General features: G+C 43.7%; 1 protein-coding gene across 11 annotated transcripts in view; it reads left to right on the top strand.

The window, feature by feature from the left end:
• The window catches only part of LOC142402917 (myocyte-specific enhancer factor 2C-like), a 96,795-nt gene that overhangs the window by 61,244 nt on the left and 10,045 nt on the right, over positions 1 to 25,506 (top strand). For 7 of the 11 annotated variants that reach the window (XM_075488891.1, XM_075488886.1, XM_075488881.1 and 4 more), the window contains 3 exons: positions 12,245 to 12,417; positions 14,588 to 14,717; positions 23,348 to 23,483. In XM_075488891.1, the coding sequence (XP_075345006.1) occupies positions 12,245 to 12,417; positions 14,588 to 14,717; positions 23,348 to 23,483 (439 nt within the window). Of the gene's footprint in view, positions 1 to 12,244; positions 12,418 to 13,687; positions 13,711 to 14,586; positions 14,718 to 23,347; positions 23,484 to 25,506 lie in introns of all 11 variants that reach the window. The other 4 variants (XM_075488892.1, XM_075488889.1, XM_075488887.1 and 1 more) reach the window with 1 other exon arrangement.

The raw sequence follows: 25,506 nt of genomic DNA, 5'->3' as shown, positions 1-25,506 counted from the left end.
TGGTATAGTGCTGTGTTTTGGATTTAGCATGAGAATATTGCGATAACAATAACATTTTCAGCGAAGCCTCCGAGGCGAGCAGCTCTGAGACAGAGGACCGCGTCGGGGGACCGCTGCTGGATCGGCGAAACCGCGGCGAAACCGCGCAGGGAAGGGAGGAAAAAGAAAAGGGAGGGCGCAGTCACCCCCCCGGCCCCTGAGCAGGAAGGCGGGAGCTCCTGACGAGGACCCGGCTCTGACTCAGCGTGGGCGGGGACAAGAGTGACGGCAGCACTTTAGAACGAGGAGAACACACTGGAACCGCCATTTCAGCGAAGCCTCCGAGGCGAGCAGCTCTGAGACAGAGGACCGCGTCGGGGGACCGCTGCTGGATCGGCGAAACCGCGGCAAAACCGCGCAGGGAAGGGAGGAAAAAGAAAAGGGAGGGCGCAGCCACCCCCCCGGCCCCTGAGCAGGAAGGCGGGAGCTCCTGACGAGGACCCGGCTCTGACTCAGCGTGGGCGGGGACGAGAGTGACGGCGGAAATCCCCTTCCCGTACAAGAGCATCTCCCAGGGAGCGCGAGCGACCAGGAGCGCGGCAAACAGGGCGTGGCGCGGCAGTTTGCGCAGGCAGGGCAAGTAGGGAAGGCGAAGGCACCTACTAGCTCAAGAGGATCTGTGAGAAGTGAGTTCATTCGGTAGTCCCCATCCTTCCAGAAGGAACTCGGCTATGGTCCTCACTCGTCAGAAAGCGATGCCCTCTGTGCTCGCCAGAGTGGATGTGGCTACCCAGACGGAGCTGCCGGGAAAACATGCCGCCACCCAGGTCTCGGGCTGCAGGGAGTGCCTGGGCATCGCGCTGTTCACACATGGCAGCCATGTGGACAGCTGCGTGAGGTGCGACCAGGTGGATGACTTGCTTTGCATGGTGGCAGAGCTACGGGAGGAGGTGGAAAGGTTAAGGAGCATCAGGGAGGCTGAAAAGGAGATCGACTGGTGGTGCCAGGCTCTGCCCCCCCTGAGACGGGAACAGGAGCAGCAGCAGCCGCCAGTAAGAACCCACGATCAAGGGGATCCTCTGTCCCCCCCCCGCCGGGCTGAAGGCAGCAGCTCAGAGGAGGAGAGTGAATGGAGGAGAGTCCGCGCTCGTGGCGGCAGGCGAAGGCCCTCCCTGCCCACCTTGCCCCCCCAGGTGCCTCTACACAACAGGTATGAGGCCCTGGAGGTGGAAGGCCAGTCAGTGGAGGATGGGGACGACAGTCTATCTACACCAGAGGCGTCGCCTAGGTCAGAAGAACGTACCTCTCGTCTTACCACCACCTCCACGAGGAAGAAAAGAAGGGTTGTAGTTGTGGGTGACTCCTTTCTGAAGGGAACCGAGGGTCCGATATGCCGGCCAGACCCTCCTCTTAGGGAAGTCTGCTGCCTCCCTGGAGCCCGCGTGAAGGATGTCACGAGGGTACTCCCTAGTCTGGTATGGCCCTCGGACTATTACCCCCTACTGCTCTTCCATGTGGGGGGCGATGAGGCTGCAACACGAAGTCCTAGGGTGATCAAAAGAGACTTGAGGGCCTTGGGACGGCTAGTAAGAAACTCGGGAGCGCAGGTTATTTTCTCCTCTCTCCTTCCAGTGGTGGGCAGTGACACCAGAAGGAACAGAGATGCCCAATCTATTAATGCATGGCTCCGTGGCTGGTGTTATCGCCACGGATTTGGTTTTTTTGACAACGGGATGGCCTACGCCGCACCGGGTTTGCTGGCATCTGATGGGATTCATCTTTCTCAAAGGGGAAAGAGAATTTTTGCTCAGGAACTTGCAGGGCTCATTGACAGAGCTTTAAACTAGACTCGAAGGGGGAGGGGGATAATATCAGGCTTGCCCGAGAGAAGCTGAGGGGCGACGTGCCATGGTTAGAGGGAGCGGCTGACAGCGAGGACACTCGGCCTGAGTCCTCGAGATGCGCGGGGTACGCTTGGGCACAGCCAAAGTCGAGCGGAGTTGAGCCAGGGGATACTGAGGCAACGGGAGCCAAGAGGGAAACACCAGTGAAATGCCTCAAAGCACGCAAGGGGTGTTCTTCTATGAAGGAGGCACGGATGACAGCCCAGCTGAAGTGCCTCTACACCAATGCACGCAGCATGGGTAACAAGCAGGAGGAGTTGGAAGCCATTGTACATCAGGAAAACTATGATATGGTTGCCATCACGGAAACGTGGTGGGGTGACTCGCACAACTGGAGTGCGGCGATGGATGGCTATAAACTCTTCAGGAGGGATAGGCGAGGCAGGAGAGGTGGTGGGGTAGCCCTATACGTCAGGGAGAGTCTGGATAGTTTAGAGCTCATTGATGGTGATGATAGGGTGGAGTGTCTATGGGTAAGAATCAGGGGGAAGGCCAACAAGGCAGATCTTGTGGTGGGAGTCTGTTACAGACCCCCCAACCAGGATGAGGAGACAGATGAACTATTCTATAAGCAGCTGGGAGAGGCCTCACGATCGCTAGCCCTTGTTCTTGTGGGGGACTTCAACCTGCCGGATGTCTGCTATAAATACAATACAACAGAGAGGAAACAGTCCAGGAGGTTCCTGGAGTGTGTGGCAGATAACTTCCTGACGCAGCTGGTGAGTGAGCCAACGAGGGAAGGTGCCCCGCTGGACCTCTTGTTCACGAACAGAGAAGGACTGGTGAGTGATGTGATGGTTGGAGGCTGTCTTGGGCAGAGTGATCATGAAATGATAGAGTTTTTGATACATGGAGAAGCGGTGAGGGGGGTCAGCAAAACTGCCACCTTAGACTTCCGGAGGGCGGACTTCGGCCTGTTTAGGAGACTGGTCGAGAGAGTCCCCTGGGAGGCAGCCCTAATGGGCAAAGGGGTCCAGGAAGGCTGGACATTCTTTAAGGAGGAAGTCCTAAAGGCACAAGACCGGGCTGTCCCCAGGTGCCGAAAGACGAGCCGGCGGGGAAGAAGACCGGCCTGGCTGACTAGAGAGCTCTGGCTCGAACTGAGGAAAAAGAGGAGAGTCTATGACCTCTGGAAGAAGGGGCGGGCAACCCAGGAGGACTACAAAGGTGTAGCGAGGCTGTGCAGGGAGAAAACTAGAAGGGCCAAAGCTGAGTTAGAGCTCAATCTGGCTGCTGCTATAAAAGACAACAAAAAACACTTCTTCAAATACATTAGCAGCAAAAGGAGAGCTAAGGAGAATCTCCAGCCCCTAGTAGATGGGGGAGGAAACACAGTGACCAAGGATGAGGAAAAGGCTGAGGTACTTAATGCCTTCTTTGCCTCAGTCTTTATTAGCAGGGCCGACTGTTCTCTGGGTACCCAGCCCCTGGAGTTGGAAGATAGGGATGGGGACCAGAATGGATCCCCCATAATCCAGGGGGAAATGGTGAGTGACCTGCTGCACCACTTAGACACTCACAAGTCTATGGGGCCTGATGAGATCCACCCGAGAGTGTTGAAGGAACTGGCAGAAGTGCTCACCAAGCCCCTTTCCATCATTTACCAGCAGTCCTGGCTAACTGGGGAAGTCCCTGCTGACTGGAGATTAGCTAATGTGACACCCATCTTCAAGAAGGGCCGGAAGGAGGACCCGGGGAACTACAGGCCTGTCAGCCTGACATCGGTGCCGGGGAAGCTGATGGAACAGATCATCCTGAGTGCTATCACACGGCATGTAGAGGATAACCAAGGGATCAAGCCCAGCCAGCATGGGTTCAGGAAAGGCAGGTCCTGCTTGACCAACCTGATCTCCTTCTATGACAAGGTAACCCGCCTAATGGATGAGGGAAAGTCTGTGGATGTTGTCTATCTAGACTTCAGTAAAGCCTTTGGCACGGTTTCTCACAGCATTCTCCTGGAGAAACTGGCTGCTCATGGCTTGGACGGGTGTACTCTTCGCTGGGTAAAGAACTGGCTGGACGGCTGGGCCCAAAGAGTGGTGGAGAATGGAGTTTACTCCAGTTGGCGGCCGGTCACAAGCGGTGTTCCCCAGGGCTCTGTGTTGGGGCCAGTTCTGTTTAACATCTTTATCAATGATCTGGACGAAGGGATCGAGTGTACTCTCAGTAAGTTTGCAGACGACACCAAGTTGTGTGGGAGTGTTGATCTGCTGGAGGGTAGGCAGGCTCTGCGGAGGGACCTGGACAGGCTGGATCGATGGGCTGGGGTGAATTGTATGAGGTTTAACAAGGCCAAGTGCAAGGTCCTGCACTTGGGCCACAGCAACCCCATGCAACGCTACAGGCTTGGGGAAGAGTGGCTGGAAAGCTGCCTGGCAGAGAAGGACCTGGGGGTGTTGGTTGACAGCTGCCTGAATATGAGCCAGCAGTGTGCCCAGGTGGCCAAGAAAGCCAATGGCATCCTGGCTTGTATCAGAAATAGTGTGGCCAGCAGGACTAGGGAAGTGATCGTGCCCCTGTACTCGGCACTGGTGAGGCCGCACCTCGAATACTGTGTTCACTTTTGGGCCCCCCACTACAAGAAAGACATTGAGGTGCTGGAGTGTGTCCAAAGAAGGGCAGAGAAGCTGGTGAAGGGTCTAGAGCAGAAGTCTTATGAGGAGCGGCTGAGGGAGCTGGGGTTGTTTAGCCTGGAGAAAAGGAGGCTGAGGGGAGACCTCATCGCTCTCTACAACTACCTGAAAGGAGGTTGTAGAGAGGTGGGGGTTGGTCTCTTCTCCCAGGTAACAAGTGATAGGACAAGAGGAAATGGCCTCAAGTTGCGCCAGGGGAGGTTTAGACTGGATATTAGGAAATTTTTCTTCACCGAGAGGGTTATCAAGCATTGGAACAGACTGGCCAGGGAAGTGGTTGAGTCGCCATCCCTGGAGGTGTTTAAAGGACGTTTGGATGAGGTACTTAGAGACATGGTGTAGTGGTGGTTTTTGGCAGTGTTAGGTTTATGGTTGGACTCGATGATCTTAAAGGTCTTTTCCAACCTATATGATTCTGTGATTCTGTGATAACACACTGATGTTTTAGTTGTTGCTAAGCAGTGTTTATATTAAGTCAAGGACTTTTCAGCTTCCCATACTCTGCCAGCGAGGAGGTACACAAGAAGATGGGAAGGAGCACAACCAGGACAGCTGACCCAAACTGGCCAAAGGGATATTCCATACCATATGACGTCATGCTCAGTATATAAACTCGGGGGAGTTGGCCGGGGGGCAGTGATCGCTGCTCGGGGACTGGCTGGGTGTCGGTTGGCGGGTGGTGAGTGGTTGCATCACTTGGTTTTCCTGGGTTTTGTTCCTCTCTCTCTCTCTTGTTGTTTTCCTTTTCATTATTATTATTACTATTATTATTATTATATTTCAATTATTAAGCTTTTCTTATCTCAACCCACGGGTTTTCTTACTTTTGCTCTTCTGATTCTCTTCCCCCATCCCACCGGGGGGAGGGTGAGCAGGCGGCTGTGTGGTGCTTGGTTGCCAACTGAGGTTAAACCACAACACAACACTAGAACTTGTTTGACAGCTCTAATATATAGTATGAAGGAAATAATTAATTGTCTATCTTACAGTACCTGAAATTCATGTCTGTGTAGGCCATCAACATAGGCCTTTCCAAAATGAAGTCCTATTTCTGCCCTAGACAACTGATCTGTTTTATAGAGCTAATTCAGACTCTCTTCATACAGGTAAATATCACATCAGCAAACCTTTGAGAATGGATTTGAAAGGATGGAGGCTGCTGTCCATCTAAAAGTCAAAAAAATCTCACATTGACTTTGTGTGTCGTATGCAAAGGTTGGATGTGTATTTTCAGCTAACTCATGTGACATCTTATCCATAAAGAGGTCCATGTAAGCTCATTCTGAGTAGACCTCGATGGAAATCTGTGAAAATTTGGCCTTTGTTAGGCTTCCATCAGTTTTGTAAGTGCTGACTTAGTAATTTATTTAGTTATCCTCTGTCTCATCGTCTCTCTAATTCTCAATGTCTCAATATTTGTATTTATAAAAAGACAACTTGGAAGGACTGAAAGTAAGAAAGCCCTAAGTTCACATGTAATATACAATTGAGTTATCCAAACTGTGATGCTTTGTAAGTAGGATTTTAAAGACAGGCATGACTGACTTTTTTCCTTTATGACAATAAATTACAAATATTCCTCTAGAATAACTTGGATTCTTTGGATAAAATTATTTTCCTAGTGAAGTCTGTAGAAATTGTACGCTTTGCTTCAGTGAGACAGTGATTTCACTCTTTATTTTGTCTGTGCATTCTTGCTCATTAGGACACCACACTGTCTTATGTTGTATACTGCAATTCATATTCTTAATATCTTTTATTAATATTTTATCAATATATGTTTAATATCTTTATCGATGATCTGGATGAGGGGATCGAGTGCACCCTCAGTAAGGTTGCAGACGACACCAAGTTGGGTGGGAGTGTTGATCTGCTTGAGGGTAGGAAGGCTCTGCAGAGGGACCTGGACAGGCTGGATCAATGGGCCGAGGTCAATTGTATGAGGTTCAACAAGGCTAAGTGCCAGGTCCTGCACTTGAGTCACAACAACCCCATGCAACGCTACAGGCTTGGGGAAGAGTGGCTGGAAAGCTGCCTGGCAGAAAAGGACCTGGGGGTGTTGGTTGATAGCTGGCTGAACATGAGCTGGCAGTGTGCCCAGGTGGCCAAGAAAGCCAATGGCATCCTGGCTTGTATCAGGAATAGCGTGGCCAGCAGGACTAGGGAAGTGATTGTCCCCCTGTACTCGGCACTGGTAAGGCACCTCGAATACTGTGTTCACTTTTGGGCCCCTCACTACAAGAGAGACATTGAGGTGCTGGAGCATGTCCAGAGAAGGGCAACAAAGCTGGTGAAGGGTCTGGAGCAGAAGTCTTATGAGGAGCGGCTGAGGGAACTGGGGTTGTTTAGCCTGGGGAAAAGGAGGCTCAGGAGAGAGCTCAGGCCCAGTCTAGTCGTGTTGCATGAACTATCACGGCCACACTTAAAGAGTCTGGTCATGTTCAATGAGAACTACCACAGCTAGATCAATGAAGAGTGCAGTTTATTAGAGCAACAGACACACAGATTCTTTGGATTACCAGTGATAAATTCACTGTCTGCAAAGCACATGCAAATACTAAGAATATGAGTAACACTGCCGGCTACAAACGCGTTAAAAGATAATAAAGTGACTCTAGAGAGATTTCTAAGTTTCCCGGGGAGGCACTTGGAATAACCAAGTGTTCGACTCTTACCCAAAGGCGTCCCAATGGGGGGGAAGAGAGGCTCAGCCCGTCGACTGATCCCAAACGTCAGAGTGGTACACGATGGTGTCTTCCCTAACATTCTCTTTCTCTTAAGCCATTTTATACTATCTTTCACCTTTCAGGTGGAGCTTGAGTGACTCTAGTCGTACATACCTTTGTTTAGGATTGGTGTAAAGTTTTCTCGCTTCGCTTTTAAAGGTATAAGCTAGGAAAATTCAGAGCGCAAGCTCAGTGAGGGGTGGTCGCACCTTGGAGGCGGGTAGCTTTTGGGATGGAGGTGTGTTTTGGTATTATAATGATGTTATAATGAGCAAAGTTCACCAAAAGGACAGCATTTTGTCAAAAACATGGCAGGCTGTTGGCCCAGGGTAGTAAATATGCAGCTTATCAGTTCCATAATACCTTTAAGTTCCCATATGTTCGCAGAGCCTGGCCGCGGCATCTCCACACCGCTCCACCCTCTGAGCAGTGCCTCTTAGAGTCAGCACACCAAGTTCCCCTGGCGTTACCGACATCTAAGGTTGCAGGCCTAGGGAACTTCCATGTAACGGATTCCTTGCATGTCAGCCGCACTCCACCTGGGAAGCTTCTTCAATGCTGTGCCTTACCTAAAAGTGTGAATATAAGTTTAATTTCTAAGTCACCTCCAGCAATTATCCCACAATATGGTATTTGTATTTAACGTAACCCAATAAGAAATAGGAATCCTCCATTAAATGGAATGTACATATTCTTCTTGGAAGAATTATGATAATTTCCACAAGTAAGAGCATATGCTTGTTGAGAACTTGAAATGACTACTAATATTTATTAAAACTCCTTCAAAAATTTGAAAGCTCTTTCCTATTAAAATTAATGGGAAGTAGGCATCCCAGGTTCCTAAACATCTTCTAAATTCTCAACCCATATGGTCAGTGAAAAGCATTAGAGTAAATGAAAGAAAAAAGCAAAGAAAGGACATATTTATTGTCTTGTTCTTAACTCTTCTAGGACTACCATAGAGGTTTTGTTCATTAATTATATTTTTGTTTCTTTGAAATGATAAAATAAAAAATCAACAGGATCAAAACTTCAAGAAGTCAAAATACAAAACTCATCTGATTTTTCATACTTTGAGACTTTGAACTCATGACAGTGCTGTTCAAGAATGTTGAGAGATATGGAAATAAATTATTCACTCCTTATTTGTGTTACCTTAATATGTGGAAAGGTTCCAAACTTAAATGCTCAGTAGAGAAGCATTTCCATAACTCTGAGAATATTGAGAATTGCAGCTAGTTTGCAACCATTGTCATACCAGTGATCCAAACTATACGTAAGGTGCAGATGTTACTAATGGGGTATGAAGGAAGAGAAATAAACTTTGCTGTCCGTCCTATCCTGAATAAACTTGTGCCTTATTCTTACCCTTAAATTCTTACAATACAGAAGTGACCATTTAAGATAATTGTACTTTAATTTGCAACATAGTTCAAATAGTAGTTTTCCATGACTAGATTAATATTCTGTATTAATTTTTATTGACTGACTAACTACCAGTGCATAAAAATAGCTTTTCTGGATGTGAGTTTTTAAAAAGGGATATCATAAGGATTAATCATGCAATCTGCACTTGGACAAAATTCTCTCTAGTTAATGACACTTGTGCCTAATTGCAGTATATGGGAACATGCCCAAGAAGAGCATTCTATGCTCAGAAAGCATTTGTCTTTATATTGTGGCATTAGTCCAAATACAAAGTCTGGCACTGCATTTCATGACGTGTGCTGCTCCACTAGTTCTGTCTAGAAACAAGCTCTTCTATGTGTAAAATATTTTTACTCTTTCACATCAGTATAACAAACAACACTAAGAAAAATAATTTTCTCTGAAAACTTCCAAAATTGAAAATACTGTAAATTTTACAAATTCTGACATATGCCCTTTAAAACTTGTGCATCTACTGGTTTTATTTTCATTATTGTACTGGGTTTATGTGGCAAGGTTTTGGTAGCAGGAGGAGTTGCAGGGGTGGCTTCTGTGAGAAGATGCCAGAAGCTGTCCCCATGTTGGACGGAGACAGTTCCAGCTGGCTCCAAGACGAACCTGCCGCTGGCCAAAGCTGAGCCGATCAGTGACGTTGGTAGAGCCTCTGTGATAGCATATTTAAGAAAGAGTAAAAAATGCTGCATTTTATACTTTTTGTTTGTGTGTGTGTGCCTCTGAATGTAAATGAGACCATTCTCTTTGGTGGATTTATCTGAAGTTGGGACAGCTGCCTCAGAGCAAGCTACAGCTTTCTGAGTAAGGAGGATATGGTTTAAATAGATAGTTTAAATGCAGATTTTTCTTAACTGCAAGCCACATGCATGCATTCATCAGTGATTTTTAAATAATGGGTTTCTATATCATTGGTTTAAGTTCCACAGTCTTCCATTCCAGAATCCACATTATACCAAAAGAATAACAATTTGGTGGCTGGAAGGAAGAATGTCTATTTTATGGCTCCAAAATGCTAGCTGGCATAATATGCCACGAACAGCAGAAATCCATTGGTAAAGAGAAGACTGCAGTAGTTCTTAAAATAAAAGTTCTAAAAATATAAATGTAAGAAATGTTATCACTGTTCAAAATATTTTACATCAGTAGGTAAATAATATTAAAGGTCTGAATAAAGTTTCTGAACAGTATAATTTGATAAGGATGCATTCTTTCTCTTAGTTTTTTAATAGAAAATTATATTAAGCAAATCTTCTGTAGAAAACAGGAGTGTTTTCTTGTAAAGGTTTCTTTTCTCCAAAAATTGCAAGCATAAAAACAAACATATAGGCTACAGTGCATGCTGTTTCCTTAAATATCTTAGCATATTGAAGAATTTTTAAAAACTACATTGTTTCTTCAAACAGCTTTATTTTCACACTCTGAACAAATGCTTGTCATACAACAGATTTCACAAGGCAGTTTTACTTCCTTTTGGTAAAATAGCTCCTGTATGAAACCAGCACCAGAAAAGCTCTTCTTTTGCTTCAGTTTCTTCTCTTGATCCTTTCACCATGTCATAACTGTTTTTCCAGTCTTCAGTTTGTCAAACTGAAGTTGAGCTTTTAAAAGGCACTGTAGTTTCTAGAAAAAAACAACATTGTATATTTAAAATGCCCCTTTTAATCTCTTCACCTGTAAGAACACATAGCATTAATTAGAGCTTAAAATATAGCAAATCCATGTTGAGAGCAATTGTTGACTTAAGAAAAATCCTACTAACATGAAATGGGAAATTCTTGCCAGTGCTCTGTTATTTTTGCTTGATAAGTGTAAAATACACTTTTTTAAAATTAACTCATTTTGTCTCACTAACTGTAAAATATTATTAAGGAAATAAACAACCAGACTAACTACAAAGAATATTTTTGTTTAAAATCTCTGAAGTGATCTGAGTGCATTTAAGTTTTGATCTTAATTCTTTTTTCAAAGTGTTGGAAGATTATTATAAGTAAAAGCATAAGAATAAAAAAGCCAGGGCAGACCAGTGGCTAATAGCAGGTACCCAAAGAATATGAGTCAAGCACTTAGTAATACTTCCCCTGTGTCCCAACCCTAGTTTTCATGGTTCAGGGTGTTCCAGAGCCTGAAGTGGTATTTTTGTATTTAATAGTCCTTGATCAATTTTCTTCATGAATTTGATGATATGATTAATACAATTAGTTCATGTGCTTGCAGATTAAAAATATGATTTAATGGTAGTAATGCTTGGGCATACTTCATTATCCAAACTAGAAAACAGATTCACTATCATTTACTGTTATTTTTATGGCCACCTCATAGACTTTATTAAATTTAGTTCCATTATGCAGTTATGTTCATTAGGGCTGTAACCCCCATTTCACATATGAAAAAAGTGAGATACTGAGTGCTTCACTGACTTTGGGACTACAAAGGAAATTGTGAAGTTCCAGGGATTCTAATTCATAGGTCTGTTCTGTGCTCACTAGTTCATCTTCCCACACTGTTTTTAGCTTGTGTGTTGCAGCTTGCTAGCTGTAAACAAAAGATGAGCCCAGAACAGAATGTCTTCCGTAAAATTTTTTTTCCTGGTATTTATATGTGAAATTTTTCTCTTTCTATATTAATTAATTTTCATACTATTGCCTCACTATGACTGGGCAATTTCTGTATCTCTCTTGACCCTGTAGTGACAGAATTTCAAGGCTACGCTAAAAAGTCATCTCTTTCCCCAAACTTTGTGAGGAGATTAAATTAGACAGATTTAAAAGGGAGGTCTCATTTTTAGCAGGATGGTAGGTCAGTAACAGTACTGATATACAGTTGTTAGTATTATTTAGTGAGAGAAGGAAACTCATTTCTGAAAACAAATAATTAAGCATTTGCTTCTCAGAATTGTTATTGGGGCTTGCAGAAAGCAGCAAAGAAATTAAGATGAAGAATATGGAGGCATATTCCAAATAAGGACATGCTCTTGCTCCCATTGACTTTAGCGTTGACAGAATCAGGTCCAAAAAGTGTGGGGAAAGAGAGCCAAAAACATTTAAGAATCTTCCTATTCCTCCCCTGCCTTTTCTGGAAATTATAGCCTTGCTGTATTCATCCTTTGGTTAAAAACAAAACAAAATCATGAACTGGAAAGGGCTGAGTCAGGCAAGTTAGAATCCTCTGTACTTGTTGAGAAAACACAGCATAGCTTTGACTTTTTTTAAGCCATAATATTGTCTGACTTTCCTAATTCTCTTTAAGGCCAAAGTTAGATCTTGGCTCCTTTGAGTGCACAGTATATCATTGTATATACTATAGTACTATAAATAGAGTCGTATAATCAAGTTAAAATGCAGCATATCAGTGAAATGTCGTCTGCCATGAAGGAAAGCATTTTAAGACTAGTTGTTCCAAATATGGCATGAGTTGTATTTTCCTATATAGATACATTACTTGATACATGTATTTGAATTTTTTATTTGAAATTTTTAATGTTCAGTCTTAAGAAATACCTTTGAGCTTATGACCCTTCTCTCTTTTTTTTCTTTTATCTTTTATCTTTTTTTTTAAACAGGAAATGGGTATGGCAACCCCTGCAACTCACCAGGTCTACTGGGCTCACCTGGCAACTTGAATAAGAATATGCAAGCAAAATCTCCGCCCCCAATGAATTCGGGAATGAACAACCATAAACCAGATCTCCGAGTGCTTATTCCACCTGACAGCAAAAATACAATGCCATCAGTGGTAATGCATTCTCAAAGCTTTTTTTCCCCTTTCAAATAAGAGATATTTAAGAATTACAAGGCCTGCTAAATCTACTAAAATCAGTAGAAAAACATTCCATATTCTTGCTTACTTAGTCTTTCTATCTAACCTTAAGGCCTGACATTTTGCAGAGCCTATTTGATTGCTTTGATGAAGTCATTTTTACTTCATTTTTCTATTGAGTTACAAAATGGGAACTGTGTCTTGCACAGTCTAAACTTGTGCACTCTCCTTCCTAGTAGCTGAAAGAGCCTTTCCTGGATTTATTATAAAGACTGAATTCAACCCGAAGTATTACTACTACACTATATTTTTCTTAAATATTTAGCCACACAGATTCTCAGAAGATGGCAGATTAACTACAAATAAATTAATTTGAATTCTATCACACTGATCTCCAAAGGCCAAATTTTATAATGATGAGAGGTAGTAAATAGATAGAGCAAGATAAAATGGGGCATCAGATTGCTGTATCTCCTGCCAGGATTAAAAAAATGTAAGCAGAGTAGTATGATAGAAGGTTGAATCATTAAGGTGTCATGTGAGCATCTTTCAGTTCCCTACTGAAAGTGGTTACAAGTAAAATTGTTGATTAGTGGTTGCAAGCAAGCCTTTCATGAATGATTTAACATTAAAAGTGAACTTCATTAAAAAAAATATCTTGATGGTGAATTTAAGTGATGCTATAAACACATTTTTCTATTATTTAACAGACACGCTATTAAAACAACTTTCAAGTCGGCTACTTTAACTTGATGCATTATAAATTAACTTTGAATATCTAACTAAACCCCCCATAAATGTGATGCTGTCTTCTGAGACGATAAGTAATAGTCTCCTACAGGGCTATACTCAAAATCAACCAAGGCAGTGACAAGCTGTCTTCATTAAATGATTTATTTGAAGGTCCTTAAAAACTGATACTTTCCAAGGGATTCTGTGAATGGTCACGTCTCCTGAAACCAGGTATAGCAACACTATCTGCAGCCACTGGGGTTGTGGAAGAAATAACTAATTCTAAGACAAAGAGTTGTGCTGAAAACTGAATAGATTGTCTTCACAGTTGAGACAAACATCTCATTAAAAGGACAAAGAACAGATCTATGAACTGTTATTTTTCTAAGCTATGCTCAGAAAATATTTAATTTGCTACCCCTATCAGATGAAGCTGTTCATTAGACTAGAAAATCTGCACCCTGGTAAATATATACATTCACCAATTTTTAATGCTCCTTTCCTATGCTCTCAGTGTGAGGATGTTGATCTGCTTTTGCTAAGTGGTAGTGACCTTCATCTTAATAATGGGGAAAAACCCAGTTCTTTTGTCTGATTGATATTTGTGTAGAAGTGGTGATTGAAATAAAATAGAAAACTTTAACATTACTATATTATAAACAAAAGAATCATAATTTTTGAAATCTAGCAATATAGAAGACAAAGATGCACTTTTTGCACATATTCAAATTATGCATGTTAAAATAAAGCTTTCCTGTTGTTGGAGCTTGGAGTTTTGATAGTGTGTAATCTTGTGCTATTGAAGATGACACAGCCTCCTTACATTTTTTGGTGGCTCTCTGGATGTTTTGTCCTGCCACTCACAGGACTGGAGTTCTCAAATGCAATTTTTACATTACAGCATCTAGTGCCTCAGAGTTAAAGATAAATGTGTAACTGCTTTGCTACCTAATACTCCTTGAAGTTTGTTTTGCTATTACAAAAAGCAAAGTAGGCAGAGCACCATCTGCTGCTATAAAGAGTTCAGTATTCAGTTCTATTGGGGTGCCACTCACTGAATTAAGCATAAAATCCATTAATGCTTTCTTGTTTTTTCATTTGAATGAAAAGCAAAACAATAGAAATAGCATTTACATATTTCATCAGTTTTTCTACCCACAATAAAAGCAATCTTACTTGTTACTAGTTCAGTTACCCAGGAGATACTGATGTAATGGGTTACTATGGTGACAACTGGTCTCTTGAAGGATTGTAAATGATAGAGTTGACAGAGTTCATGAAAACCACATGTTAAATGATTAATTTCTACAAATTTATATCAGCTTGTATTTCTTATGCACAAAGCATACCCAGAAAGCTAATACACTTAACTGACTTAAAGCTAGTCAATAATATGTTTATCTTACTTTAAAAGAATCAGAGGATAACTAACTCCCAGTCTGCTCAGTCATTGGCTACTCCAGTGGTTTCCATAGCAACTCCTACTCTACCGGGGCAAGGGATGGGAGGATACCCATCAGCCATCTCAACAACATATGGTACTGGTAAGTATCAGTGCAAGATGTAAAAGGTGGGGGAGGGAACAAGATGCTGATAAATGTCTGTCTCAGTAGTAATGAATTAGCCAATGACTGCTGGGCTAAACTAAAAAATTCATAGCTGATATGCTTTCATGCCTCATTTACTTATTCTGCATCTGTCACTGACTTGAGACATATTGATTTAAAAATAGATATTTTGTTTGAATAGAAAACTGCTTTGATAGCTTTTTTCCATTGGCTTTAATAAGAAATGTAACTTAAAAGAGACTTCCTAATCCTCTTAATACAACAGATAATTTCACCTAGGTCTTGAATGCACCTTCCTAAAGTCATAAGGTGTCCTGGTTTCAGCTGGGATAGAGTTAATTTTCTTCCTAGTAGCCGGTATAGTGCTGTGCTTTGGATTTTAGTATAAGAATAATATTGATAACACGCTGATGTTTTGGCTGTTGCTAAGCGGTGTTTACATTGGTCAAGGATTCTTCCCCCCCTTCAGCTCCCCATGCTCTGCCAGGTGCCCAAGAAATGGGAGGGGGCACAGCCAGGATAGTTGATCCAAACTGACCAAAGGGCTATTCCATACCATATGATGTCATGCACAGTATATAAACTGGGGGGAGTTGGCCGGGGGGTAGCGATCACTGCTCGGGGACTGGCTGGGCATCGGTCGGCGGGTGGTGAGCGGTTGTAAATTTTTTTTTTTTTTTTAATATATTTTCCTTTTTTTCCCCTCCCTTGGGTTTTGTTCCTCTCTCTCTCTCATTGTTTTTTTCCCTCTCATTATAATTCATTATTATTATTACTATTATTTTGTTCCAATTATTAAACTGTTATTATCTCAACCCACGAGTTTTCTTACTTCTGCTCTTTCGATTCTCTCCCCCATCCCACCAGGGTGGGGGGAAGTGAGCGAGCGGCTGCGTGGTGCTTGGCTGCCGGCTGGGGCTAAACCACGACAGTCCTTTTTGGCGCCCAACGTGGGGCACGAAGGGTTTGAGATAATAACAGATTAACCAGAGCGTATTAAGGAATTTAGATCTGTTAGTAGTTGTGGGACGTGATATTGACTCGTTTGTTCCTAGCATCGGTTTACCTGATCTGCACCATGCTCATTTCTTTGCCGTACATGTTAAAGATCGGTGTTGGTTTTAGCAGTTTGCTGTGGTCTGCTTTAACTGGTGATGTTTTGCCTGTGAGATTTGTTATTAAAACAGTGACCTTGTGTTTATTTTGGTATCTAAGTGCTGTACTGAAACCGTTACTGTATGTCAGGTATCATCTTATGGAGACAATTCGCAATTATACTTCTTCCTCTGAGAAGTTTTTTATGGAGGAAATGCAGAATTGTACCTTCACTACTTTCTTCTACAATGCTTCCTCCTTCATTACAGTAACTTTTCAGTATTTTGAACAACCTTGGGTAGTTAAGATACTTGTATTGGTATTGTTTGGGAATATTGTTTCGATCTTGTCCAGGGTTAGTAAGCAATTTAAGAATATCATCCAGAGATCTGCCCCAAGGCTGGATAGTTATGAGTGGCAGGGTGTGTGGAATAGCATGGGCAAATGCCTAGGGCGGTGGGCACCTCCAGTGTTTTGGAACTTCACCCCTGAACAAGTGCTGAATCCGGAAAAATTAGTAGAACATTTGAAAAAAGTATGCTGTGACTGCCAATTCTAAGGAGATACAAATCACTGCAATGTGCTGGAGTCTGGCCCATGCCTACCGAGCCCTGTTTAACGCTACTCAGAACCCTCAAGGATCTGGTGACAAAACGACAGGCACTCCGGCTGCTACAGCCCCCCCTGCGACAGGCACTCCGGCTGCTCCAACCCCCCCTGCGACAGGCACTGCGGCTGTTCCGATTCCCCCTGCGACAGGCACTGCGGCTGCAGCTGCTCCGGACAACTCTGTTACAAGCATTGCGGTTCAAACAGGGAACGAACCCATGTCAGTATCGGTCGCCCCTATACATAAAAAGAAATCCTGGAAGCGAAAGTCAGCTCGTTTAGAAAGGGAAGATGAAGGAGCAGGGCCATCACAGGAAGAGGAAGAGGAAGAACTCGTAAATGAGACCGAAACTACCCGATCCCTATCCCTGAGTGAGCTGCGAGATATGCGAAAAGATTTCAGCCGTCATCCAGGGGAGCACATTGTCACCTGGCTGCTCCGATGCTGGGATAGCGGGCCAATAGCCTGGAATTAGAGGGTAAGGAAGCCAAGCAGCTGGGATCCCTTTCTAGGGAAGGGGGCATTGACAAAGCGATTGGAAAAGGGGAACCAGCCCGCAGCCTCTGGAGGCGACTCCTGTCAGCTATAAGAGAAAGATATCCCTTCAAGGAAGATGTTGTATACCGCTCCGGGAAATGGACCACCATGGAGAGAGGTATCCAGTACCTGAGGGAACTAGCTGTGCTGGAAGTGATTTATGGTGACCTGAACGACGTGCGGTCACCCATAGATCCAGACGAGGTCCAGTGCACAAGACCCATGTGGCGGAAGTTGGTACGAAACGCACCACCGTCGTGTGCCAACTCACTGGCAATACTGACCTGGAAAGATCGAGACGGTCCAACAGTGAATGAAGCTGCTAGTAACCTCCGAGAATATGAAGAAAGTATCTCTTCCTCCTTTGTCTCAGCTGTGCGGGAACTGTCCCAGGAGTTCAAACGGTTCAAAGAGGATTTGTCCTACTCCCTACCTATACGGACCAGTGTCTCAGCTATTAGGAGTCAGCGTTCTTCTGCTCAAGAGGATATAGAGGGTACACACCACGGGGCACCCTATGGTTTTACTTGCGTGACCACGGAGAGGACATGAGGAAGTGGGATGGAAAACCTACCTCCACCCTAGAGGCACGGGTACGTGAGTTGCAAGGAAAAACAATCGCCAAAGGGAGTTCTTCCAGGAAAATTGCTGCTCCAGTTTCCAGTGGTCAGTTCCCCAGACAGAGTAAGAGGGCTGATTTTACTCCTGATTTTAATGAAGAAATTCCTGACTCATATACACAAGAAAAGGGTAATGAATATTATGGCCAGGATTAGGGCGGCCCTGCCTCCAGCCAGGTGGAGGAAAGGAACAACCGGGTTTACTGGACTGTGTGGATTCGATGGCCTGGCACATCAGACCCACAGGAGTATAAGGCTCTAGTAGACACCGGTGCACAGTGTACCCTAATGCCATCAAGCTATACAGGGGCAGAACCCATCTGTATTTGTGGAGTGACAGGGGGATCCCAACAGCTAACTGTAGTGGAGGCCGAAGTGAGCCTAACTGGGAATGAGTGGCAAAAGCACCCCATTGTGACTGGCCCAGAGGCTCTGTGCATCCTTGGCATAGACTACCTCAGGAGAGGATATTTCAAGGACCCAAAAGGGTACCAGTGGGCTTTTGGTATAGCTGCCTTGGAGACAGAGGAAATTAAACAGCTGTCTACCTTGCCTGGTCTCTCAGAAGACCCTTCTGTTGTGGGGTTGCTGAGGGTTGAAGAACAACAGGTGCCAATCGCTACCACAACAGTGCACCGGAGGCAGTATCGTACCAACCGAGACTCCCTGATTCCCATCCATGAGCTGATTCGTCGACTGGAGAGCCAAGGAGTGATCAGTAAGACTCGTTCACCTTTGTACAGTACCATATGGCCAGTGAGAAAGTCTAATGGAGAGTGGAGACTAACAGTAGACTATCGTGGCCTGAATGAAGTCACGCCGCTGCTGAGTGCTGCCGTGCCAGACATGCTGGAACTGCAATACGAACTGGAGTCAAAAGCAGCCAAATGGTATGCTACAAATGATATTGCTAAATGCGTTTTTCTCAATCCCTTTGGCAGCAGAGTGCAGGCCACAGTTTGCTTTCACTTGGAGGGGCGTTCAGTACACCTGGAATCGACTGCCCCAGGGGTGGAAACACAGCCCTACCATTTGCCATGGACTGATTCAGACTGCATTGGAACAGGGCGAAGCTCCAGAACATCTGCAATATATTGATGACATCATCGTGTGGGGCAATACAGCAGAGGAAGTTTTTGAGAAAGGGAAGAAAATAGTCCAGATCCTCCTGAAAGCCGGTTTTGCCATAAAACAAAGTAAGGTCAAGGGACCTGCACAGGAGATCCAGTTTTTAGGAATAAAATGGCAAGATGGACGTCGCCAGATCCCAATGGATGTGATTAACAAAATAACAGCCATGTCTCCAACAACTAGCAAAAAGGAAACACAAGCTTTCTTAGGCGTTGTGGGTTTTTGGAGAATGCATATTTCAAATTACAGTCTGATCGTAAGCCCTCTCTACCAAGTGGCCCGGAAGAAGAACGATTTTAAATGGGGCCCTGAGCAACGACAAGCCTTTGAACAAATTAAACGGGAGATAGTTCATGCAGTAGCCCTTGGGCCAGTCCGGGCAGGGCAAGACGTAAAGAATGTTTGTATTGTATGAGGTTTAACAAGGCCAAGTGCAAGGTCCTGCACTTGGGCCACAGCAACCCCATGCAACGCTACAGGCTTGGGGAAGAGTGGCTGGAAAGCTGCCTGGCAGAGAAGGACCTGGGGGTGTTTGTTGACAGCCGCCTGAATATGAGCCAGCAGTGTGCCCAGGCGGCCAAGAAAGCCAATGGCATCCTGGCTTGTATCAAAAATAGCGTGGCCAGCAGGACTAGGGAAGTGATTGTGCCCCTGTACTCGGCACTGGTGAGGCCGCACCTCGAATACTGTGTTCACTTTTGGGCCCCCCACTACAAGAGGGATATTGAGGTGCTGGAGCGTGTGCAGAGAAGGGCAACGAAGCTGGTGAAGGGTCTGGAGCAGAAGTCTTATGAGGAGCGGCTGAGGGAGCTGGGACTGTTTAGCCTGGAGAAAAGGAGGCTGAGGGGAGACCTTATCGCTCTCTTCAACTACCTGAAAGGAGGTTGTAGAGAGGTGGGGGTCGGTCTCTTCTCCCAGGTAACAAGTGATAGGACAAGAGGAAATGGCCTCAAGTTGCGCCAGGGGAGGTTTAGACTGGATATTAGGAAATTTTTCTTCACCGAGAGGGTTATCAAGCATTGGAACAGGCTGCCCAGGGAAGTGGTTGAGTCGCCATCCCTGGAGGTATTTAAAGGACGTTTGGATGAGGTGCTTAGAGACATGGTGTAGTGGTGGTTTTGGCAGTGTTAGGTTTATGGTTGGACTCGATGATCTTAAAGGTCTTTTCCAACCTATATGATTCTGTGATTCTGTGATTCTGTAATGTGCTCTACACCGCAGCCGGGGAGAATGGCCCTACCTGGAGCCTCTGGCAGAAAGCACCAGGGGAGACTCGAGGTCGACCCTTAGGGTTTTGGAGTCGGGGATGCAGAGGATCCGAGGCCCGCTATACTCCAACTGAAAAAGAGATATTGGCAGCATATGAAGGGGTTCGAGCTGCTTCAGAAGTGGTTGGTACGGAAGCACAATTCCTCTTGGCACCTCGACTGCCGGTGCTGGGTTGGATGTTCAAAGGGAGGGTCCCCTCTACACATCATGCAACTGATGCTACGTGGAGTAAGGGGGTTGCACTGATCACACAACGGGCTCGGATAGGAAACCCCAATCGCCCAGGAATCTTGGAAGTAATCATGGACTGGCCGGAAGGCAAAGATTTCGGAATATCGCCAGAGGAGGAGGTGACGTTTGCTGAGGAGGCCCCCCTGTACAATAAACTACCAGAAAATGAGAAGCAATATGCCCTGTTCACTGATGGGTCCTGTCGTATTGTAGGAAAGCATCGGAGATGGAAGGCTGCTGTATGGAGTCCTATACGACAAGTGGTAGAAACTGCTGAAGGAGATGGTGAATCAAGCCAATTTGCAGAAGTTAAAGCCATTCAGCTGGCTTTAGACATTGCTGAACGAGAAAAGTGGCCAGTGCTCTATCTCTGTACTGACTCATGGATGGTGGCGAATGCCCTGCGGGGGTGGTTACAGCAGTGGAAGCAGAACAATTGGCAGCGCAGAGGCAAACCCATCTGGACTGCAGCATTGTGGCAAAATACTGCTGCCCGAGTAGAGAACCTGGTTGTAAAAGTACGTCACGTAGATGCTCACGTACCCAAGAGTCGGGCCACTGAGGAACATCAAAACAACCAGCAGGTGGATCAGGCTGCTAAGATTGAAGTGGCTCAGGTGGATCTGGACTGGCAACATAAGGGTGAATTCTTTATAGCTCGATGGGCCCATGACACCTCAGGCCATCAAGGAAGAGATGCAACATATAGATGGGCCCGTGAGCGAGGGGTGGACTTAACCATGGACACTATTGCACAGGTTATCCATGAATGTGAAACATGCGCTGCAATTAAACAAGCCAATGCGTTAAAGCCTTTCCGGTATGGAGGTTGATGGCTGAAATATAAATATGGGGAGGCCTGGCAGATCGATTATATCACGCTCCCACAAACCCGCCAAGGCAAGCGCTATGTGCTCACCATGGTGGAAGCAACCACCGGATGGCTGGAAACGTATCCTGTGCCCCATGCCACTGCCCGGAACACTATCTTGGGCCTTGAAAAGCAAGTCCTATGGCGACATGGCACCCCAGAAAGAATTGAGTCAGACAACGGGACTCATTTCCAAAACAACCTCATAGACACCTGGGCCAAAGAGCATGGCATTGAGTGGGTATATCACATCCCCTATCATGCACCAGCCTCTGGGAAAATTGAACGATACAATGGACTGTTAAAAACTACACTGAGAGCAATGGGTGGTGGGACGTTCAAACATTGGGATACACATTTAGCAAAGGCCACCTGGTTAGTTAACACTAGAGGATCTGTCAATCGACCTGGCCCTGCCCAATCAAAACTTTTACGCACTTATCCCCCTAGAAGGGGATAAGGTCCCTGTAGTGCACATAAAAAACATGCTGGGGAAGACAGTCTGGGTTACTCCTGCCTCGGGCAAAGGCAAGCCCATTCGTGGGATTGCTTTTGCTCAAGGACCCGGGTGCACTTGGTGGGTAATGCGAAAGGATGGGGAAGTCCGCTGTGTACCTCAAGGGGATTTGATTTTGGGTGAGAATAGCCAATGAACTAAATGGTATGATGTTAACTGCTATATAATACTGTGTGTCATCACTTGTATGATTACTATACACCATATCAATGGTATTTCAATAAGGATCACCCAGATTAGTGAAGAATGAAGTTCGATGAAAGCAAGCAAAGTGCAGTGGTGATGGAACCAGAACTGGCTTCAGCATGCAACAACCCAACACCACACACCATCTCTTCTGCCATGAAGGACTATTATGACAGATGGAGCCCAAAGTCATGGACTAAATGAACTTAATAAACATTTTAGAAGGATGGCCCATAGACCAAGGGAATGATAACTGTGTGTACATATATAGATATACATACCAAGAGACAGGAAAAGTGGTGGTGATTAATTGTATTAGAAAAGGTAGAACCTGGGCATGACATAAATGGTATAGAATAAGGGGTGGATACTGTCCTGGTTTCGGCTGGGATAGAGTTAATTTTCTTCCTAGTAGCCGGTATAGTGCTGTGCTTTGGATTTTAGTATAAGAATAATATTGATAACACGCTGATGTTTTGGCTGTCGCTAAGCGGTGTTTACATTGGTCAAGGATTCTTCCCCCCCTTCAGCTCCCCATGCTCTGCCAGGTGCCCAAGAAATGAGAGGGGGCACAGCCAGGATAGTTGATCCAAACTGACCAAAGGGCTATTCCATACCATATGATGTCATGCCCAGTATATAAACTGGGGGGAGTTGGCCGGGGGGTAGCGATCACTGCTCGGGGACTGGCTGGGCGTCAGTCGGCGAGCTGTTGTATTTTTTTTTTTTTATATATATTTTCTTTTTTTTTCCCCCTCCCTTGGGTTTTGTTCCTCTCTCTCTCTCATTGTTTTTTTTTTCCCTCTCATTATAATTCATTATTATTATTACTATTATTTTGTTCCAATTATTAAACTGTTATTATCTCAACCCACGAGTTTTCTTACTTCTGCTCTTTCGATTCTCTCCCCCATCCCACCGGGGCGGGGGGAAGTGAGCGAGCAGCTGCGTGGTGCTTGGCTGCCGGCTGGGGCTAAACCACGACATAAGGGTAGTGGGAGCAAGCAGTTTCACAATGGAGTTTAATAAGTTTGTGGGCTATTACATAGTTACTTAGAAGGGACTAGAAATGAAGCCCCAAGACATGCTTTCCAGTTTCCATGCACATTGCTACTGTGTAAAACATGTTGGTATTCATATCAGATGCTTTTAGAGAAGATATGCATTGCTCAGACACAGACTACCTACTAGGTTCTGTGAGGAAGATCATAAATGAAATATATTACAATGTTTTTCAAGTCTTTTGCTCCGTGATAATGCATATATAGTTATGATGGATATACAGGCTAAGAATACTTTCAATCTTTCAGATCCAGAAAAGCCCTGGTAAATTACAGAATAATTATTAGTGCATTATTTGCTCCCAAATTAATGAGTTGACTGAAGAGGAGAGTCTGTTTTTCCTAGTGCAACTTAATATGATTGGTGTAATTAAAATTAAAAGGCATATTAAGTGATGTGCAAATTATTATGCTAGTTTTTGTTTAATTCCTTCCTCCTTAATTTTCTTTTAATTGTCTTTTCTGTTTTCAAATCTAGAATATTCTCTCAGTAGTGCAGATATATCATCTCTCTCTGGGTTTAATACAGCCAACGCTCTTCATATTGGTTCTGTGACTGGCTGGCAACAGCAACACCTACATAATATACCACCATCTGCCCTCAGTCAATTGGGGTAAGCAGTGTTTACTTTGAACTATCATATTGCTCTACAGTGACTTCTGTATCCCCAGTAATCCCAAATCTGGAATATATCAAGATAACATATCAGAAAATATTTACTGTGTATAACAGCTCCATTTCCAAAAACTGAAACTACATATTTCATGAACAGTTTTTCACGTAGCTAAAATGAAATATTCTCTGTCCCTGACATTTTCTCAGTAGTAAAGATTACTGCTCATGTTTTGCTCTTTATTTCTTTAAATAGCATTTTATTTCACCACTAAAGACAAAACTAAGCACTGTTGCTTTATTTTGCCCTTTATTCCTTTTATTTGCAGTTACTATAGCACAAACCTTTACAATAAACTTGAAAAATTTCTAATTATTTTTAATCAGTGACATAGCGATTTGACCTTAGATTAAGCCTTAACATTCTATAATAATCATATGCTCCCATCTGCTCAGCTATGACATACAAATTTCACTTCTTTCAAAATGTTTTATACAAGCAAATAACATAATTAGGCCTAAGAACCCAGCAGCCCATAAAATTTATTGTGATTTGCCTATGTTGAGGAGGACAGCCCTCTAGTGGCTAATTTCAAGATATTTCTTCAAGATTGGTGAAGCATACTGCTAAATTATTTCAGTATTTTTTAAAGTGTGAAAATTCACACAAGGAAATCACCTAATGAGTTATTGAAAAAGTAGCCTATTGGCTAATTCAAATAAACTTTAAGAGTATGATTTTTCAAAAATCCTAGTATCTACAGTTTCTATCAAGTAAGATCCTAAGAATTCACCAACACTCCACACTTAACCTAAGGTATGGCCAGACATGTTTGAATTTTAAAAGTTTTCATTGTAAAAGTACAAGCTGAAAGCAACTGGAGTATATTTGAGTATAATTTTAATTCACAAGCATTAGAAAATTAAACCATTTTTTTCAGAAAGAGGTATTGTACACATGCACTAGTTTTTTTACAAAAGTTGCCATAATCTGAAAGTATTTAATACTATAAAACTTCAGAATTCTCCTTCTAACTTTTCCGACCATACTTTGTAACTTACTGTAAGTTCATTACCATGTACAAATGGTTTGGGTTTTTAAAGGACAGCTATACAAGTGTTTTAGAGGACACGTACACTTTTTGAACCCCACTTCTATATAAATAAGCATATATAGATACTAGCTACATAAAAAACATACAACTGAAATAGTTGCTGTGTTAGAAAAATTCTTCTTTTATTTCCTTTTGAGGTTTGCACTGTTTCTGGGTCAACATTCAGGCTAGCTATACAACTAAAGACATAAAGTCATAAATAAATCAAAAACTCACATGTTAAATATCAATGTATAACTTTACAATAAGCTGATGGTTTTCAGTGGTGTATCAAAGAATGTAATAAGGCTATTTGGTTAACAAAAAAATATAAATTAAATCCTAAACTGTTTCAGATATGTCATACATCATTATCTGTTTCTAATTCATATCACAGAAAGTCAAAGTTTAATAGCTGTGGCTGGTGGAATACATTCTGAGTTGCTACTCTTATTATTCTTTCAGTGATTCATAAATCCATTCAGCTATGAAAGCTGCTTCACTGACAGTTCTGTAGAAGTCTTCTGTGTGTGCAGGAAATCATAAGCATTTCTTGATTTTAGTTGCTGAGTTCTATATACAAAAGCACCTATTCTAAATTCTGGATTACTTAAAAAACTTGAAAGTACACAGAAGATATCCAGTCCACATCAGCTGAGCTAGAACTTGCAGAAAAATAAAGACAATCACACAAAAATCTAGTCATCCCCAGACATTTGAGAAAATAAGATCTAGAAAGGGTTTGACCTTCCCAAATCCCTGTGCTGTGGGAATACTAGCTGAGTGAGTACATATACTGAAAAGCTATGGAATCTGCAAGATGTTTGTTGATAAACAGTAATCTGTAAAGACTCATGAGTGCCTACAAAAGAACAGAAGTTACTGGGAGAGTGTCATGGTTTAACTCCAGCCAGCAGCTAAGCACCACAT

This window comes from Mycteria americana, assembly GCF_035582795.1.
Source record: "Mycteria americana isolate JAX WOST 10 ecotype Jacksonville Zoo and Gardens chromosome Z unlocalized genomic scaffold, USCA_MyAme_1.0 Scaffold_18, whole genome shotgun sequence".
NCBI lineage: Eukaryota > Metazoa > Chordata > Aves > Ciconiiformes > Ciconiidae > Mycteria > Mycteria americana.
This window is presented reverse-complemented; position numbering and strand designations above follow the sequence as displayed.